Here is a 21,142-nt window from a genome sequence, read left to right on the forward strand (position 1 = left end):
TGGCAGTGCGTGTAGGTATTAATGACAGCAGCTTGAATTTGAGTGCTTAGTTACCACTGACTTTCTAACCGTTATTGTCATTGCGATTAAATAAGGGTGTATGTGTTATAGAAAAACTCAGAAGTTAAGATATATGTGACGAACTGAAAGCCTACGTGAAAATGACAACTTAGATGTCCTTATTTTTGTGACGATTGAAGTGTATATGTTTTCTTGGACACCTTGCCCGCTCAGGTATATCTGCTGCTGACTGTACATATCGTAGACGAGTATATAAGGTAGACGTTACATGGTGTCGTCCCTCGGCAGCGTGGGCGAGCGGCGCAGCGGCGAGGGCGAGGCGAGCGACGACAGCGAGTGCAGCGAGCGCGACGTGAGCGGCGTGCGCGCCGACAGCGACGCCTCCTCGCTGCCCGGCGGCGTGCGGCAGGTGCGCCAGAATTCGTCTAGACCTGGAAAATTATTTTTCTCAAAAATGGACGGCAAAGTCGACTTTGCCGTTTAAAAAATACGTCGCGAAGCGCGTAGTTTATGGTCAGTCAAAAATTAAAAAGTTAAAAACATTGCAGTCTCGATTTTGGGACTGCAATGTTGCATACAAATTCCATTATTTGTCGAGTTCCAAACTTTTTAAAAGTTGAAATGGCCATATCAAATGAAGGCACAGGCCCATTAAACAGCCAAACAGATGATAAGTACTTATTACTATAATGTTGGTATCGCGACTATTTAGCTGTCTCAAATAGGTTGGCGTATTTTCGGCAGAAAAATACACTTCTATTTTAAAATTTAAAAAATAAAAAGGCGGCAAAGCAAACTTTTTCAATTGTTCCTATTATTTTCTGTGAAAATATATACGTAAGAACGTTGCTTTTGTAAAATATTTCTATGATATTTATATTTCTTGCACCATTTTTGAGAAAAGCACTATAACACTAAAGCACTATAGCACTATAAGCACTATAACTATGCAGGGAACCATCGAGTGCGTCGACTTCTGGCCGAAAGGTGTCGTGTTTCGGAGGTTCCGGGGCAAACTGCCGAATCCGACACAAGAGCAGCCGATGCAACGGAGCCACGCCATTTTGTCGACTAAATAGTGTTTAGTTTTAAGTTTATAAAATACGTATGTATGTTAGTCTGTAAGGTATTTGTAATATAGGCCTTGTTGCCTGAATTTAATTTCTAAATAAAAAATATATGACTCGGCTGGAAGGCTACTTGCTGGCTTCGGATTCAATTAAACGGACTCCCAAGGTCGTCCGTTTAAAACGAATCCTCAGCCTGCAAGTAGCTACTTCCGAGCCTCGACAATAATGTACTATTACATTATTGTCGAGGCTTATTAAAGTGTCTCAATCCGGAGGTCGCGGGTTGAAATCCTGGCTCGTACAATGAGTTTTTCAAAACTTATGTACGAAATATCATTTGATATTTATCACTAGCTTTTCGGTGAAGGAAAACATCCTGAGGAAACCTGCATACATTTGCGAAGAAATTCAAAGGTGTATGTGAAGTCTCCAATCCGCATTGGGCTAGCGTGGGGACTATAGCCCAAGCTTTCTCGCGCATGAGAGGAGGCCTGTGCCCAGCAGTGGGACGTATATAGGCTGAATTATTATGAAAGTGTCTAATTTTAATGTTTAGCGGAAGCACAAGGTGAAATTTATAATTTTTGAAAAATTAAAACAGATTTAGAATTCGATAATCACCTTCGTCTATGTCTTGCGATTGATCCGTGATAGGTCGAGATGGTGCTCTAGTTTTTAATCTTCTTGGACGTCCTGTAAATATAATATTAACATGTTAAATCATTTATATACATGGAGCAAATAGGTATAGGTATATCGTAGGTGCGTGAGAGAAAGTTATATAAATCTGTGGCTATTATTTTATTGTGTTAAGTAATAACAGTACACGCTTAAAGTCCGAATACCCAAATGGGATTGTACTATGTATAATTTTTAATTTCTCCGTCAGTTGCAAGACGGGTCTCACACTGGGCATATGTCTATCTCGGCTTAGGAACACAAACCTTTGACAAGGTGGCGCAGCTTGTTGGCGGGCAGGTCGGCGAGCGCGTCGCCCGCCTCGCCGTGCAGCGGCGGCAGGGACAGCATCTCGTTGCTGGAGCACTGCTGCTCGGCGACGGACTTGGGCCGCACGCGCCGCGCGCCGCGCTCGCGCCGCCGGCAGCCCAGCGGGGTTGCCTGAACATCACACATGGTTAATAGTACATTATTGTCGAGGCTCGGAAGTAGCTACTTGCAGGCTCAGGATTCGTTTTAAACGGACGACCTTGGGAGTCCGTTTAATTGAATCCGAAGCCAGCAAGTAGCCTTCCAGCCGAGTCATATATAGTGCTTTTCTCAAAAATGGTGCAGGAAATATAAATATCATAGAAATATTTTACAAAAGCAACTTTCTTACGTATATATTTTCACAGAAAAAAGTAGAAACAATTGAAAAATTAGCTTTGCCGCCTTTTTATTTTTTTAATAAAAAAATAGAAGTGTGTTTTTCTGCCGAAAATACGCCAACCTATTTGAGACAGCTAAATAGTCGCGGTACTAATCATCTGTTTGGCTGTTTAATGGGCCTGTGCCTTCATTTGATATGGCCATTTCAACTTTTAAAAAGTTTGGAACTCGACAAATAATGGAATTTGTATGCGACATTGCAGTCCCAAAATCGAGACTGCAATGTTTTTAACTTTTTAATTTTTGACTGACCATAAACTACGCGCTTCGCAACCTATTTTTTAAACGGCAAAGTCGACTTTGCCGTCCATTTTTGAGAAAAGACCCTTTTACAGTGTAGATGGGACGAGTTGTTCGCCTCGAACGTACGGTTGTTGTTAACGTAATACTAGAAAAAATCTACATAAGTATATATCGGAAAGTTGATAATTACGTCGCTTTACATAAAATATCTGGGAGACCGAACTTTGCTCAGAAAACATATAAAAAGTATAAAAACTCAAAAATGCACGTTTTCCGAGAGATGAGACCTAGCTAGATCGATTTTTCGCCCGAAAACCCCCATATAGGAAATTTCATCGAAATCGTTAGAGCCGTTTCTGAGATCTGAGAAGATATATATACATATAATAAATATATAAATATACAAGAATTGCTTGTTTAAAGGTAAGATAAGGGCGTTATAAATAAATTTTGGTCAAACCTTAAATGCGGTTGATAATATTTTATCCCTTTCCATCATTTTAACATCTGCTTTTGTTAGGAAAAAACTAAATTTAACAGCAAGTTTAACCAAAACGAGAATCGTTATAAAACTTATAAATAATCGCCTTACCTATCATAACCGTAGGCGACTTTTTATTTCATGAAATAAATATAATTTATGAGTAATTGTCGAAACTGACATTGGACTGTTGATTATTGTAATAGTATTTTCCTCTTTTTAATTCGTCTGTTAAGTCAGTATTGAAGTGACGTTTAAGAGTAGCAGAAAGTACAATAATTTAATTATACTTACCAAGTTTAAATAATCCAACTTCTGTCAGCATGCGGGTTAGTAAAAGCCATATTAATTATATTCACACACAATAACAGATTGCAGCTCACGATTTACAATTTAAAAGTAATATAATATCAACAATTTGTGGCCTTTGTATAAAAACCAAATCTGCACATGTAAAGCAGATATACCATGGAGATTATTTTGATATGGATGGTTATTATATCATTTACGAATATCGATAGCTTGTAATCTAGATATTTTAAACATCACGAGTGATAAGTTTATCATTTGGTTGAGTGATGGTAAGATAGACAAAATAGGCGATCTTCACACTGGAGCATCCACCAATATAAAAGGCAATACAATCACAAAAACGATATTAGATTGTTGGTCATATCCACAGAAAACCTGATACCATATGCTAGATGACACTCTGAGGTACACAGCAATCGAAAACATTCGTCACATTTGTCACCCTAAATTTGCTTGACACCGTTTCGTAAACAAGAGAAGAGTGTTTTAGGGATGGGAAGATGTTATCCAAACTGCCCAGGTAATAGTGCAGAGGTCGGCCAATTGCGGCTCGCTAGCCGCATGCGGCTCTTCAAGCCACCCAAGAGATTACTTGTGTTTTCTTAGGCCACTGAAAACAGCAGTTGCGGCTCTTTGAGATTCCAAATACTGGTGATTACTCTGGCTGGTGGTGATTGGCTCTTCACAAAAATTTGGCGACCCCTGTGCTAGTAGAATAGTATATATAGTCCTCCATCCCAACGGTGCTAAGGAACTTACCGCTGAATGTGATATCGGCGTAAGGAGATCAGGTATGTGTGCTTCGCTGCTCGGCACCAGGTCGCTATCGGCACTGTCCACCCCCTCGCACGCTGAGAGCGCTAGGCTCTCTACCGCTTCACTGCGAAGCAAATTATTATCATCATTTCATTCAGATTCATAGGAAACGGACTTAAGTTTGAAGACAAATACAGAACTGTGATATTAGAGCTGATTTAGACGGCGCGCGAACTCGCATGCAATTTCAATTACATTGCGGACTGTCTGTTACGTCCAATTTAACCGACCGATCAAAAACCGTAATGTAATGAAACTCGTATGCGAGTTCTCGCATCGTCTAAATGAGCCCTTATTTTTTATACATAGAGCTCGCTACACATGGAACAAGGTAGATTTAGCACTAGCGTATATCGTAAGTCTTCTAAAATTATTAATATTAATTACACTGATTGGGATACGATACGAATTGATTAATTTTGCATAATTTTTACGATTACAAATATAAGAAAACAACACCTGTTTGTTTACCTAAACTACTAGGTATATTAGAACGCGCTGTGCACTATTGACTTCATTAAATATTTAAAAAACGAAACATTAATAAACACACGCACTACAAATTTCACAACGGTAAAACAAGAGTAACGGCGGCAAACAAATCGTGACTGAAGTTGTGAATGAACTGTGTTTGCTTAACGTCTCACCACCGGTCGGGTGAATCACAAGTGTTACTTTACTCTGTTATTTTTCGAGATTTCGAGGAAGCTATGTTGGTTAGTAATAAGGCCTAGATTCAGAGTTCCGGTCAATAAATTAGTTGTTTAATAATTGTGCCAAATATACTATTACTTCGAAGGAGTACAATTGAATTGAACTGTGAAAATATTTTTAGTAATATGTAATTTCAAAGTACCAGCTATGCGCCGCCAAATATATCCGGGTCTATTCGGTTCGATTTCGAATTACTTTTTCTTCAAAGGTTTCACACGACAATAAAATTCACGTTCTATGAACAACTGCTCACTGCAAAAATATTCATTTACACTTATTTAATATAGATATTTAACTGTATTGAACACTGAGAATCAGTAGCTTCTAGTTGCGTCTGACCGGGTCAAGGCCGCGCGTATATTCAGTACGAGGGTTGCAGTCAGTGTCTACTAAACCCATTACAAGCATGAGGCGATATATGCACCTTGCATTTGTAGTGCCTCGCACCGATAATGCAATTATTTCGTAATCGCTTAGGCGTCTTTTCTATTAGAGTGTTAACCGGGCGTTACAATTGATTTTACACTTTTACACTAGGTATATAATTAAGAATCAAAATGTATAGATTTACATTCATCTTTCTTGTAGGCTTAGGCAAGAGCAAAGGCAAGAGTGCACTTAAATCACGTGCGAGATAGCCTACCTGTCACTTTCTAATGAATACAATTAGAAAAATATGGATAGTCTATCTCGCGCGCAAGATACTGTCCGGGTGCACTCTTGTTGAGCCTACTAGCTTACATTACTTCGCTGCCCACTGGCGTCTAGGTCGCGGAGTTACAGAATGAAATCGGAAAGTGTGTGTAAACTATGACGATTAGTCATTGAAGCTGATGAGTGATGACTCACTTGAGCAAGTCCTGTAACGTGGTGGAACAGGGCGCCATGGCGTCGCGCACGGCCTGCAGCGTGACGAGCTCGCCGCTCGCGCCGCTGCCGCCCATCGCCGCGAACACTTCGCTGCATCTCTGAAACCACAGTTTAAATTAAAGGAAGTTCGGTAATTATATGACTGATAGGTTTACTCCGTTTACTAAGACCGATGTTTTTTATTTCACGATTTTTTATGGGCCATATCGGCAACTGTAGAAAGTAGTTGGTGTGCGGTTCAAACCGTGGGATCATTTTAATTGCAGCGGTTTAACAAAACTATCTGACTGTGGTTCGATTCGATAGTCAATATCGTCAATATCAGAGTGTTTTTGTCGTATTCATTTCGTTAAAAGTGTAAAGCATTGGCAGACAAATATTTAGTTTTAATAGAACTTTGATCCCTTTACACGAACGAAGAAGAATTTCGTTAAACACATTTTTGACGAAGCGACTCGACATTTTCTTGATATATCCAGTAGACCGATATAGCTCCCCGACTGCTACTGACCAACCAAAAATATCGTTATAATGTAGAAATATTGTCAAAAATGCGAGAAAGTAGACTTGGATATGGGCGTCATATAGCCCCTATACCTGTCTAGGAGTATGCTATCGTAGCCGCCACCTCACTTCGCCCTTCAGTGCTCGAGCCCGTAGTGTATCTATGTGTGGTCATTGGTCAGCGTTGTTCGCAACGGTCGCGATATTGAATAATACTCGTGTGTATTGAATAATGCGATCGTACCTGCAGGTACTGGTGCAGCAGGTGGTGCGCGGCGGCGGCGGCGCGCTCCAGCGCGGCGGGCAGCGGCGGCGGCGGCAGCGCGGCGGCGGCCTGCGCGGCCAGCGCCGCCGCCGCCTCGCCGCCGCCCCACGCGCGCTCCAGGGCCAGTGATCGCATGCTATGGTACCTGCAGGTACTGGTGCAGCAGGTGGTGCGCGGCGGCGGCGGCGCGCTCCAGCGCGGCGGGCAGCGGCGGCGGCGGCAGCGCGGCGGCGGCCTGCGCGGCCAGCGCCGCCGCCGCCTCGCCGCCGCCCCACGCGCGCTCCAGGGCCAGCGCACGCAGCGTGTGCGTGGTCAACGGTGCTGCGTTGTTCGCCAACCTGCGTCAGCAAATCAAATGTGATCAATTTACCCTTGTTTCATGCCCTAATGTGATAGGTTGTTCAGTGCGTGGAATTCCTATGGGGAACGAAAATTTTATTATTTTTGCGCTACGACGCACGGTTTAGGAGATACAACCCTATAAATATTTTTCTTTCTTTTTTTTTCTTTTTCTTATGTTTTTTAAATATGACTTTTTAATAGAAGTTTAATAAAGGGGAACGAAAATTTGATTATTTTTGAGCTACGACGTACGGTTTAGGAGATACAGCCCTATAAAGATGAAAAAAAAAGAAATCGTACCATAAACCAAATACTGCCTATATTTTTTTAAAAGTGGTAACACACCATCGCACCGCGCCGCGGCCTCGGAGCGTCGCACCCATGGGTGAGAGCGAGAAAGAGAAACAGATATCTCTTTCTCGCTCTCACCCATGGGTGCGACGCTCCGAGGCCGCGGCGCGGTGCGACAGTGTGTTACCACTTTAATGGCTGAATGCCACGATGGTGTGTCAAAAATATCTGTGAAATGGAAATTAAAAAAGAGGACTTTGCCGGCCTAGGCCTGCAAGATTTGTAATTTCATACAAATCTTGCTTTCATACAAACCTTTAACGACCTCTTTCCTAGCCGCACCTGAAACGTCATACTTCGCAGCCTATTATAAGGAACATAACATCAATATTTCATTGCATGTTTGAGAAAAAACTCTTATGATATCGCGATGCCGATGAGGCCGCGATCTATACGCCAGTGACGTTGAGCGGGCTTGCATACATTTGATCAAGTTCCATGTATATATCGGCGGCCGATCGTAAGATCAGGCATATCGTGAAATTCCTAGGCATATCGTGAAACGTGAATATCTTTGATTCCTTCCCTGAGTCGACGGAGCCCCGCTACGCGGGGCTCCTATTTCTGGGCAGTTTGCCCTTCGGGCATCTGAAGCAACCTAACGAACCTATACTACCTATCTATTGAGTTAATGTGACTATCGTCAAAACATTACACAGGAACATTACGATCTGCCTGATCTTACGATCGGCCGCCGACATATACACGTAAACCATAATCGTCCACTCGTCGTCCCGTTTGCCCGCTGGAGTATTATAGGCCACGGCCTGAAATGTATTGCCCTCGTACCTCTCATGTAGCTCGCGCCACAAGGCGGCGACGCGCTCGCTGGCGCCGCGCCCGCCGGCCGCCGCGTCGCAGCCCGGGAACTCCACGCGCCGCACCGACACCGAGCGCCGGAGCGCCGTCGCGATGTCTGTCAGACCTGTCAGATAAACAATCAATACTACTGTAGCCGGTCAAACAAGTTTGTCAGTAGAAAATGGCGCGAAATTCTAATTTTCTATGGGGCGATGACCCTTCCACTTCCTTGCCTACATTTTTTTTTAATTTACCTCTCTTTTCTACTGACGGAAATTGCTTATCAAAGTATATGAGCTTCTCCGCAGAAGTTTTTTTATCACTAGTATCGCTACACCTTCTAAAACAAAGTCCCCCGCCGCGTCTGTCTGTCTGTATGTTCGCAATAAACTCAAAAACTACTGAACGGATTTTCATGCAATTTTCATTTATCAATAGAATGATTCTTGAAGTAGATTTAGGTGTAACATTTTGTGTAAATTGGTTAAAAAATCCGTGTGAAGTCCCTACTGCCCCTACCTGATTGCGGCGGGTTGCTAATAGTAATATATAAATCACAAGGATTTTAAGAAGACTTTATTCTGAGGAACTACAATAACAGGCCTTCGCGGATCTGCGTCGCGCTGCAAGCTGCAAGTTCCCCACTCCCCACCCGAGGCGACTTGGTTTCCATAAACCAGATTATTACGACGCCTTTGTACGTTTGTTTGGTTGAAATCGGACCATGTCCAGCAAAAAGTAAGAATACAAGTCGGTCTTACACAGTCACATTATCAACTACAACGCATCATTTATAATTGACGATAACAATCAACGACCAAATGACGGGAAAGAGGGGAGGCATTTGCCCAGCAGTGGGACACTCCTATAGGCTAATAAAAAAAAAACGATCATGTTTCCTTAATATTAGGTTCCGAAATACGGTCTATTTAAAAAAAGTCTACTAGACTAAGCAAATTTTGTCATCTTATAAAAAGACATGGGCTTTACGGTGAAAATTATTTATTTATTTAATATTTATTGAACAAAATAAAAACCTTACAGTACAAAAGGCGGATTTAATACCATAAAGCTTTCTCTACTAGTCAACCTTAATAATAACTCTGGTAATAATGTATCAGTTGTAATACCTTGCAGGCTGAACGCGTTCCTGTCGATGTAGAGCGTGTGCAGCGTGCAGTTGCACTGCAGCGCCTTGGCCAACAGGCGCGCGCCCGCGTCGCCGGCCAGGTTGCCGCCCACGTCCAGCGTGCGCAGCCGCCGAGCGCCGCCCAGCGCGTTCAGCAGCCCGTACAGGTCGCCCTGGGGGATACCAGGGGCCTTACCATCATGTCCTTATTGCGATTCTGTTTAGGACCTAAACTGAATTGCTGAGGGACGGAGTTATGCGACTTATATAGCTCCGTCCTTTAGCAATTCAGTTTAGGTCCTGAACAGAATCGCTATAAGGACATCATGGTAAGGCCCCAGCACTTCAGGTGGCCTACTCCACGTACACTCGACGACAAACATATCTTTACATTATTGCTCTTTATTCCTTTGTAATAAGGCGAAAAATGTAAACATATTTGACGGTCAACTGTCCATACGAAAAGCGACTTATTTTATAGGAATTATAGGGATCGGAATCATAATAGCTATTTCGGAGAAAAGTGTTTTGGGTCAAATAAGACTGTCCGATCGTCCTACACCACCGTTCGATCAGGTAGTTTTGTAATGAAATTAAAAATCTTTATTTCAAGCTGTTGCATGACTTTGAAACTTATGGATAAGGAATTAAAATTGCTTTTTAATGGTACCCTGGATTGGATAAAATAAAAAGGTACCCTTCGGTCGCAATGCATTAATGCTTAACTCTTTGACCGCCAAAGACCGCAAAGACATCAACTAAGAGCGTTTTTACATTGTCCGATCCGATATCGGATGCCGGAAGGAACTAAAATATAAGAGGTATGTGTTTTTCCGTATTTATTTATGCATTTAATAAATCATTATTACTTAAAAACGATAAATAATGCAAAAAAGGCGGACTTAATGCCTTATAGCACTCTCCTGCAGCTGTTTTCCTCATAGGCACCCTCCGACATCCGATATCGGAAAGGCGCTTCCGATAAATTTAGCCATGTCGGAGCCCCCCATAAGCTGTCGAACCGATAATATTTGTTTGTGTGCGCATGTGTAGGCATAATGCTTGTTGTAGTGTGCATGACCGCTGAAGCCGCCCACGCCCTGACTACGGGGATGTAGGATCCTACATCCGATATCGGATCGGACAATGTGAAGACGCTCTAACGCGCAGGGCTACAGCCCAATATCAACTTTCGTGCATTCCGACAAGGTTCAGGGTGACGCGCCGCGTACGACAGGCGTGCCATTCAAAATACTAAAAGATTAGGTCTAAGCTCAAAAAGGAACCATAGTTTATCTCCAGTAACACATGTCCATTACACACTTATCACCCAAAGAATAGGTAATAGTTAGTCATATGAAGGTAAGACATACCCATTACAAGACTTTTATAATTTTTTACGTGAACTATGACACGGAAGTACCTACACCGTCACCGCCTAAATTTAAGTGTCGAATCGGCGCCACTTAGTGCGTCGAACTCTACAAATAAAGGATGGAAAAGGATTAAAATAAGTATGGCAACGCAAAATATTTATTACATACCTTCAGTTTACAATCACTAAGGTCCAAAGAAATTAAAGCTGTGTCTGGTTCTTGTAAAACGTGAACTAATGCCTGTAAACAAAAAAAGACATAATTAATTAATAAAATACTTTTCACGCCACTGTTCGGAAATGTGGCAATATCGATGGTCTGAAACCAAGCTGGAAAGTAGGCAATAGGTGTAGCACCTGACCACCACTACTACCTAGTCGGTTACTAAGTTCTGTTACAAGGTTTCCAACTCATTAAATATAAAATAAACCTTAAAATAAAAAAAATTAGGCACAGTTTGATAGCTTATTTTGTAACGATCAAAACATGATATAATAATATAAAATTCAGTTGGAGAATTCATGGGAATCCTTGGAAAGCTCCAGATTACGTGAAGGCGTAAACACGCGGTCAATTTATGAAAATTATACTTTACAGAAGTGTGTCTAATGCAATCTTGCAACTTTGTCAGAAGATTCAATTGCTTATAAATTTTAATGAAACCTCTAAGTTACCGTAAATTTTGTGATGACCGTTTATTTTTCTACTAGTTTATACCCTAAGATATTCCCCTCCAAACATTGTATATTTTTCAGTTTCGCACGAAAACGTATAGATTTAGACAATTGTGCAGGAGGCAGGCTTGGAAAACTCTGTAGACTATGTGTTTAATCAAAGAAACCCACGTAAACTATATGTTAAATTAAAGATGAATAATCAAGCTATAGAATTGTGCAAAGCTGATACATTCTTAATATGATTAGAAATAAATACCATGTAAAAACGACACGAACGAACGAACATGTAAAAGCGTACTTTTGACGGTGTTTTTTACGCCATTTTTCCGAGTTCTATAAGGAATTCTGCAAAACCAGAACAACTATGTTTATTAGGTTGTATTGTAAGCTTATCATTAATAAATAAGCTTTACAATTGTATACACGAATAATTAAAAATCGCTACCTATTTCCTTTTATTCCGTGAAAACTCTGGTAACGGAACTTAGTAACCAACTAGGTACAATGTTTCATTGTTATCATTATCTGTCATTGGTAATGGTTCGCTACAGCAATGAGTATCATTTAAAACATAAAAAATAATAAAAAGGTCTTTCTTGGCGCAACTTTTTCCTTCAAAAATAAAATTAGGTTATTTATAGGACTAATTTCTTGTTTAAAAAAAAAAGAAATGTCAAAACCATTCAGTTCATTTTTTTAACAATTATCCATTCAGTTCACGCTTAAAGGTCTCTGCCCACTACACCGTATCATACCATGACCGTGCTATGAACGTGTCAGGCAAAAAATGCCATGCACGGACCGTCAAAAATTGTCGGCGAGGATATTTTGCCGGTGCCGAAACGCTCCGTGCACGGCACGCAACGTTGCAAGAACGGTGGTTGCAGGCGGCGAAACGGTGAGCATATACGGGTTATAAGTGTTATAACCGCTTATGGTGACCGTTCTAAGCCCGTTATAAACACGTTGTCATATTTCTTGCACGCTCTTGCCAGTCTGATAACTATTTGCTCGCTCTTTCTGACGAGTATTGCTCTCGCGAATAAAACGCGGGTACTAAGGGGATGATACGCGGTTACTACGGGCACTAAACCCGTTATGTACGGATATGAAACAGTGTTGACACGGTGTAGTGGGCATAGTAGTCCGTATCGCGTTAAATTCCGTGCCTGATACGTTCACAGCGCGGTCATGGTATGATACGGTGTAGTGGGCAGAGACCTTAAGGCGTTTTTTACTTTTGTAGCTGTTTGTAGTTTTTTTTAGCAAAAACGCTTCTAAGTTTAGAGTTGGTTTGAAGCAAATAACAGAAAAACGCCTCTTAAAAGTGATAAAAAAAGTAAAAAAGGCGGGATCGGAAAATACTTACTGAATTGGATAGTGTAAATTGTGTTTGACTAAAAAATACAAGAAACACGTATGATCGCTATAAAAACGAGTTCTTCTAGTGAAGAAAATGATATTCTTACGCTGACGCCTACCGAAATTCAAGAGACAGTACAGGCGGTGGCTAGTAATTTGCTACCAGAGAAATCGCGGGCTAGTACTTATAGTTATGCAAATATAACACTTTAAACTCTCGCGTTTTGTACACATCTAGACACGCGGCAGCGTGTCAAGCCAAGTTCAAGCAAAGGAACTGGCTAGCCAGCGCCGAGTGTATCTTTACACGAACCACTTGGTGCCACTTTTGACCCTTCTATAACTCAAAACATATTTAACGTAAACACATAAAACTACGTGTGTTTAATTATATCCATAAGGACATTTAGAAGCCTAAATTTCATGAAGCTAGCTCAAACGGTTATAAAGATATGAAGGTCAAAAAGTCGTAAATTTTGGGACTGACTGACTGACTTATAGTACCTAAACCTAACCTACTTCCAGATGACCTAGAAGGATGAAATTTGGAATCCAGCTCGGTTATTGTGTGTAAGCGTAGGAAAAAATCTAAAAATAAAAAAAAGTTAAAAAATAGGGGGGGTCCCCATACAAAAAAAACATTTTTTATTGTGACTGACATATAAGTACCTAAACCTAACCTACTTCCAGATGACCTAGAAGGATGAAATTTGGAATCCAGGTCGGTTATTGTGTGTAAGCGAAGGAAAAAATCTAAAAATAAAAAAAAGTTAATAAATAGGGGGGGTCCCCATACAAATTTTTTATTTATTGTGACTGACATATAGTACCTAAACCTAACCTACTTCCAGATGACCTAGAAGGATGAAATTTGGAATCCAGCTCGGTAATTGTGTGTAAGCGTAGGAAAAAATCTAAAAATAAAAAAGGTAAAAAATAGGGGGGGTCCCCATACAAAAAAAAATTTTTTAATTGTAGCGTTGGAACCGTTACAAGCAGATATTTGAAACTATCCCAATATATGTATTATTATATTTGCTATATAAAAGAAATATAAAAATAAAGTTAAGTCAAAAAATAAGTGGTGTCCCCATACAAAAAACTTGTAATACGCGCTAAACGACCGGCCAACGGTGTGTCGTTGGCGGCGCGCGGCACCACATAATTAATACAAAGAACAGAAGTGAAAAAACATGCGGCGGAAACACAAGAAAAAACATTAAATCTCAATACCTGCCTTGTTTTCTTTACAAAAAGTATATATATATGTTGAATAACTTTATAAAATAACTGATGTAATGAAAACTCTAACCTGCTTTAAGATCTCACATTTTTTTTAAATAACAGCAATTGTTATAGGTATCCAATAAAGCAAAGAAATAGAGTTTAATACTTGTTTATAATGTTATTTTGTTCTTATAAATACATATTTGGATTTTGCATAGAACTTGGCACTCATTTAGATCTCCATTCTTTTTGCGGCGAACCCCACAGCCAAGCATAATTTTTGTATTGAATTTGGCTCTCCTTTTTAGGGTTCCGTACCTCAAAAGGAAAAAACGGAACCCTTATAGGATCACTCGTGCGTCTGTCTGTCTGTCTGTCTGTCTGTCTGTCTGTCTGTCTGTCTGTCCGTCTGTCACAGCCGATTTTCTCCGGAACTACTGGACCAATCAAGTTGAAATTTGGTACACATATGTAAGTTTGTGACCCAAATACGGACATGTAACGTAAACAAATGAATTTTAAACATGGGGGCCACTTTTGGGGGGTAAATTAAAAAAATGAAAAAATTTAAGATTTCAAACTATATCATGTTACATATCAAATGAAAGAGCTTATTGTAAGGATCTCAAATATATTTTTTTTATAATTTTCGAATAAACAGTTTAGAAGTTATTCAAGAAAATAGGCAAAAAATGACCATTCCCCCCCCCTTATCTCCGAAACTACTAGGTCTTAAATTAAAAAAAAAATACATAAAATTGGTCTATACCTATAGATGACAGGAAAACCTATTAGAAATGTACAGTCAAGCGTGAGTCGGACTTAATTACAGTTTTTGATCCGACCCCTACGGATTTTTTAAAGAGATTTCACTCACGTTTCACATAAAAAATACATTGTTAACAGTGCCGGATTACTTAGAGTAGTAGTTTTCTTAGAGTAATTGGTGATAATTTTCTGATAAGATAATCATTTTAAATATTTAACGGTCTTACCTACTTACGAGTAATTGTAAGATCAAATTAAAAATAATGTTTAAAAAAAAATGTTAAATTGAGAGCTAGCTCAAAGTTTTTTGTACTCGTCGACTTTAATGGTTGAATTAATAAAGACTTTGTAACCAATAAGCAAAACAAGCACGTGCTTACGGCACCACGTTCAGGGGGGGCACCAAAATGCCAGGTTGAAAAAGGTGAACAAATTTTAAAATTAGGGACAGACACATCGTTTTTACCACACGATTTTTTTAGCTGTCCAAAAGCTAATTTGCAAAAATAATGGCGCGTAATTCTTTGGGAAACAATCGGTCGCAGTAGAAGAGTCGTGATTACATGCATAGATTCGATTTCAACCCACTCTTTTGCGGTTCGGCGTTAGGTCTTATGCGAGGCCTTCTGCCTTACGGCAAAGTTGATCTTCTGCCTTAATTACACTTGGGCGTGGATCCAAATCCAAGCTTTCCTCTTTCGCAGCTGGGCCTACTGCCTTTCTCACACTTCGCCAATTCAATTCCAAGCTCTGCTTTCTTGCATATTTTATGCATGAAAACAACCTCGCTGAGACCCTTAAATATCGAGCCCTATGCGAAGCTAGGCTGATAGAAAACTGTCCCATCCCTTCTCTGTATGAAATCCTGGATTCGCGCCTGGTTGGGACTAAAACTAAAATTGCGTTTTTATATCGAAAAATTTTCGCGCTCGCTTCGCTCGCGTTTTCAATAACTTTATAAGGTATGATAAAGGTGACATTCGGGTGGTGACTGCAGCAACATTACTCTGTTGCAACGTTACTGCTGCAGTACTGTCAACTTCCGTGATAAAATGATGTGACTGATTTCCATACTAAAAGTAAAAATGTACAACTGTCTATCATATTGCGTTTTTATATCGAAAAATTTCCGCGCTCGCTTCGCTCGCGTTTCTATTACTTTCTAAGCTATGATAAAGGTGACATTCGGGTGGCGACTGCAACAACATTAGGTACTCTGTTGCAACATTACTGCTGCGGCACTGTCAATTTTCGTGATAAAATGATGTGACTGATTTCCATTCTCAGCTGTAATGCGGCAATGAACTTCTCTCAATTTACCAAAAAATCAATGTAATCTTGATGACCCTAGGGAGAGGGGGCACCTAGAAATGCTTAGGGCATCAAAATATCTTAATCCGGCACTGATTGTTAAAAATTGTGTAATATACGGAACCCTTAGAACGCGAGTCCGACTCGCACTTGGCCGGTTTTTTACATTTATGTTTTTGATGGGATATTTAATTACACGAACGGGTCTACCGCGATATAATTTCATTGTTTTTACCTTTAATTCCGACGTTTCAGCTGAGTTGCACCAGCTGTGGTCACGGAAAGACTGACGTCCCAACAAATGTCAACGGAGGTATTAATAAAACACCACTAAACTACCCGAAATTAGTTTATAGAAATGTTCGGGGTAGACAAAGAAATTGCAGCTATAGCAGGAGATCTAAGGTCCACCACCTTGCATTTTGGAGACAAAGCAAACCGCTTGGAACAGGTGTTCCTGGGGGTGATCTGAGCTGATTAAGCCCGGTTGCCAAGAGGTTCCCCCCAGCAGGTGGGCAGGGGAGGGGGGGTAAAAGTGCCTCCGGCGCGCCTCACTCTAAGCTTTTATATCTGCATACATCTCGCAACTATATCAAGTTTGGTGTCTTTTTCGTGTAATTCGAGGATGAAGAATTCACTTCTGTGACTAAATTTTCACTCACCCATACAAAAAATTCGAGAAATGCAAAATTAAAAAAAAATCTATTAATTTTTTTTTTCGTAAATCCTCTAAAAAATTTAAACTATGAGGATTTGCTCTAGAAAAAAAATACCTGTGAATAGCCCAGTTATCCTACTATACAGAATAGTAAACTTGTCAAACATTTTTTTTCATAACTCTGTTAAAAAAAAATGTTTTGTGTCGCGCGGCGTACCTGCATTGTAAGAGCGGTATGCAGCATTTAGGATTTTTAAGTATGTTTAGATGATTTATGATAAGTTGTTATTCTTCTGGTTAAAGATAAAAGATAAAAAATAGTTTATTCAAGTAGGCATATTACAATGCGCTTATGAACGTCAAATAAACCTTTACCGGCTCCAACCGTACACCTCTGCCCCGAGAACATTTAAATCCCCCCTCAATTGGAGGAGGGTATCCCAATATGGGACCGGCAACAAACTCGGCGGGACACATCTTTTCAAAACATTATTACATCTTATAATTAACATGCATTACGAGTAATTAAGAAAAATACAATTTAAGTTACTATAGAATTCATGCAATTATACTCAGTGAGTACATAACTTTATACAAATACGAAGCTCTTTCAGAAAACATATCAAATTCTTACAAAAGGAAAAGAAAATATAATCAATAAAAGAAAGGGTTGTAGATTACACTAATAAATTACTTCTGGACGTGATATATATACAAATATATATTAAATATATAAATAAAGATGTTGGGAAAACTTTCGCCAACAGAGTTAAGTATTATAAATTTGATAAAATTAACTTTATTATTTGTATGTCTTTTCCATATCTCGGGACCATGGGGTCCCGGACCTTTGGGAGGCGTACGTGGGGACGAAGCCAACAGCGCAGAGGCCCTTTAAGGCACGTTAATCTAAAAGCAAGGGATACATGTGGTGGATACTATCCCCGAACGCACAATGTGATACATCCGGAGATGGTCCCCGCCAGGTGCAAAGACTATTGCAGTGCAGCACTTTTGTGCTGCGATGGGAACTAAGGTCATGGGCTATAGATTTGAAAGTTGGATGGACTGGATAATGGGCTATGGGAGAGACAAGCGGACACCTGCCGTGACAATCAGTCTCAAAATTGTAAATGACAGGTGGTCACTCGCCAACGCCACAGTGCGACAACAGGGCAACACTTTGGAGTGGCTGTGAGGTAGTCGAGAGGTGAGTCTGCGGTAGCCAGATCCCGGTAATCCGTTCAGCAGGCCGCCGGCGTTATGACATTTTACACTTCGAACCTGGAGCATAGGTCCCGCTCTTGCGACTCCATTCTGGCCGGCCAATCAAGGCAAGCACAGAGGCGAGGGCCAGATGACAGGGCCCTCTGGAATAGGGGTCCGCGGTGTCGTCACTCACCGTCAGCTCGCCACAAGCTGCCCCCGCGGGACATTATTATTATTATTGTGGTGTTGTGGGCCTTTGAGTGTCGCATTGACCAGCATTGATCTATTGTGACGGCCCTTTAAGTTCATTACTAATGCCCGTTGCATCCAGAAAGTTCCAGATTCTTTGGGCCGTAATGTTTTGTACCTCATAGGGTTGCACTACGTGTCGCCCCAGGTAGGTACTTCTTTTTGACATTAGTAGTCCACAAGAACAGAGAATGTGCATTGCAGTCTCCTCTGACTCCTGACAGAACCTGCATGTCGCATCTTGTTTCTTGCCAATTTGAAACATATGTTTGTTCAACTTGCAGTGTCCAGTCAGTATTCTGGTCACCGCGCAGGTTTTGTGCCTTTTGAGTCTTAAAAGCTCCTTAGCAGTTTTGCTGTTGAACCCTTTGATCAGAGCTTTCGAGTGTTCTTGTCCTTTAACGAACTTCCACCAATCGATTGCTCTCGTTTTTTTCTAAGTTGCTGAGCAGAGAATATGCATCTCGTTTTGTGCTGCCACAGAAGGGTTCTGGGCGGACCAGGGGTGTGTCTGCGCTCTTTCTAGCAAGTTCGTCCGCTTCTTCGTTTCCGTTAATGTCGGAGTGCCCTGGTACCCATCTAAGTGTAACTTTGTTGGAGTAAGCCAGTGCATTTAGGTTTGTTTTACAGTTCTGGACTAGTTTTGAGATTGACTCAAGGGATTCTAGTGCCAGCGGAGCAACCTGGCTGTCTGAGTTGATGTAGATAAGCTGGTGTCTTAGGTTTCTATCCAGGTTGATCTCCGCACATTTGTTGATGGCGAAGACTTCTGCCTGGAAGATTGAGGCCAGTGTGCCCATACTGACGCTAGCTCTGAGCTTAGATCTCTCACCATAGATCCCACATCATACATCATTGCCTTTCTTGGAACCGTCTGTATACCAGATGTGGCTTCCCTCTTCGACGTACATTTGGTTGTTGATCCATTTGTCTCTAGGAGGTATTTCTACTGTTTACAGTTTGGTGAGATGACATTCGGTGTGCGTGTCATCAGTGGACATGCTAAGGGTTCTATTCGCAAAAACCCAGGCCTTTAGATTGGTTAATGCCTGAGAGCGCCATTTTGGCCGGTTTAGTGTGCATATTCTGTAGACGCACTGCTTGGCCTCCTTTTGCACCTGCAAGTGTGGAGTGGTATGATGTCCAGCAGTGCATCTAGGGCCGCTCCCGGTGTCGAGGAGTAGGCGCCTGTTACTGTTAAACAAGCCGTGCGTTGCAGGCTGTTTAGAGTGTCTATTGCTGTCTTTTGGCTGGTTTTGTTACACCAGACTGCGGAGGCGTAGGTGACAATTGGCCTCACTACCGCTGTGTTTACCACATAGCAATTTGGGTCTTAAGCCCCATCTTGCTCCTGCCATTCGACAGCATGACCACATGGCCATTTTCGCTTTTTGTATAATGTTTCTCAGGTGAGGGTTCCAAGTTAACTTTTGGTCGAAGGTGACAGAGGTCAAGTATCTAGCTTGACCTCTGCCGCGAACGGTATTATTTGTTCATTAAGTCTTGGTTTTGTGAGTTTATCGAGCTTCCGTTTCCTCGTGAATGGTTAAATGACTATTACAGTCTTGCTCGGATTAATGGACAAGTCATTTTCTCTACACCATTTGAATATTGTGTTTAGAGCTCCTTGCATTAGGTTGGACATTGTGTTGAGGCAAGGGCCTTTGACGATGACTACAAGGTCGTCGGCATTTCCTTGTGTATCAAAGTCTTGGCCTGACATGATTGCAAGAAGTTGGTCCACCGCTAGGGTCCATAATAGTGGGGATAAAACGCCTCCTTGTAGGCACCCTTTAGTGGTATAAAATTCATGCTCTATATATAGTATTGATGGTCAGAGTGGCTACTCTGTTCGAGAGCATGCTATGTACCCATCTGGTGGTTTCGTCTACTCCCTTTGATTTCATACCATTGAGTATGGTCTCTGTGGGCGTATTGTCGAAAGCACCTTCAACATCAAGGAACGCACATAGAGCGGTTTGCTTTTCCTCTATTGTTTTCTGCACCTTGTCAACCTGGTTGAAAATTATTTCGGCGACACGGCGGTTTTCAGCCTACCTGCGGCGGCTGCTGCTTGTTTAGAGCTTATTCGTTGCCGCTGCCAGACAAAATGCGCAGGTAGGTGCAACTGCGTTAAAAAAACCTAAAATGCACAGTCCCATGGGCATGTAATGGCAATTACGAACAATATATATCTTATTTTAACCCGCATTTTTTGACAAACATCTCCTATGTTAATTTTATCACATTTATAATACCTAACTCTATTAGCGAAAGTTTTCCCAACATCTTTATTTATATATTTAATTTATATTTGTATATATATCACGTCCAGAAGTAATTTATTAATGTAATCTACCACCAGAAGAATAACAACTTATCAGAAATCATCTAAACATACTTAAAAATCCTAAACGTTGCATACCACTCTTACAATGCAGGTACGCCGCGCGACACAAAACATTTTTTTAACAGAGTTATGAAAAAAAATGTTTGACAAGTTTACTATTCTGTATAGTAGAAGAACTGGGCTATTCACAGGTATTTTTTTTGTAGAGTAAATCCTCATAGTATACATTTTGTTGAGGATTTACAAAAAAAAAATCTAAAGATTTTTGTTGAATTTTGAGTTTTTCGAATTTTTTGTACGGGTGAGTGAAAATTTAGTCACAGAAATGAATTCTTCATCCTCGAATTATACGAAAATGACACCAAACTTGATATAGTTGCGAGATGTATGCAGATATAAAGCTTAGAGTGAGGCGCGCCGGAGGCACTTTTACCCCCCCTCCCCTGCCCACCTACTGGGGGGAACCTCTTGGCAACCGGGCTTAATCAGCTCAGGTCACCCCCAGGAACACCTGTACCAAGCGGTTTGCTTTGTCTCCAAAATGCAAGGTCCCCTTAGAAAACGGGACCTTAGATCTCCTGCTACTACCCGTTAAAGTTTAATGTTTATTGTCCACGGCACGACACACAACACTCACAGTATCCAAT

At 41.0% G+C, this 21,142-nt stretch overlaps 1 protein-coding gene across 1 annotated transcript in view; it reads right to left on the minus strand.

Annotated features, from left to right (window-relative positions):
- Positions 1–21,142, minus strand: part of LOC134795422 (F-actin-uncapping protein LRRC16A) — a 45,475-nt gene that overhangs the window by 11,244 nt on the left and 13,089 nt on the right. The window contains exons 14-22 of the mRNA XM_063767261.1: positions 10,853–10,924; positions 9,310–9,481; positions 8,168–8,303; positions 6,831–7,023; positions 5,896–6,014; positions 4,276–4,396; positions 2,036–2,210; positions 1,713–1,784; positions 290–452 (exon numbers count right to left, since the gene is read on the minus strand). Of these exons, the coding sequence (XP_063623331.1) occupies positions 290–452; positions 1,713–1,784; positions 2,036–2,210; positions 4,276–4,396; positions 5,896–6,014; positions 6,831–7,023; positions 8,168–8,303; positions 9,310–9,481; positions 10,853–10,924 (1,223 nt within the window). The remainder of the gene's footprint in view (positions 1–289; positions 453–1,712; positions 1,785–2,035; positions 2,211–4,275; positions 4,397–5,895; positions 6,015–6,830; positions 7,024–8,167; positions 8,304–9,309; positions 9,482–10,852; positions 10,925–21,142) is intronic.

The sequence above is a fragment of the Cydia splendana genome, chromosome 12 (assembly GCF_910591565.1).
Source record: "Cydia splendana chromosome 12, ilCydSple1.2, whole genome shotgun sequence".
Lineage (NCBI taxonomy): Eukaryota > Metazoa > Arthropoda > Insecta > Lepidoptera > Tortricidae > Cydia > Cydia splendana.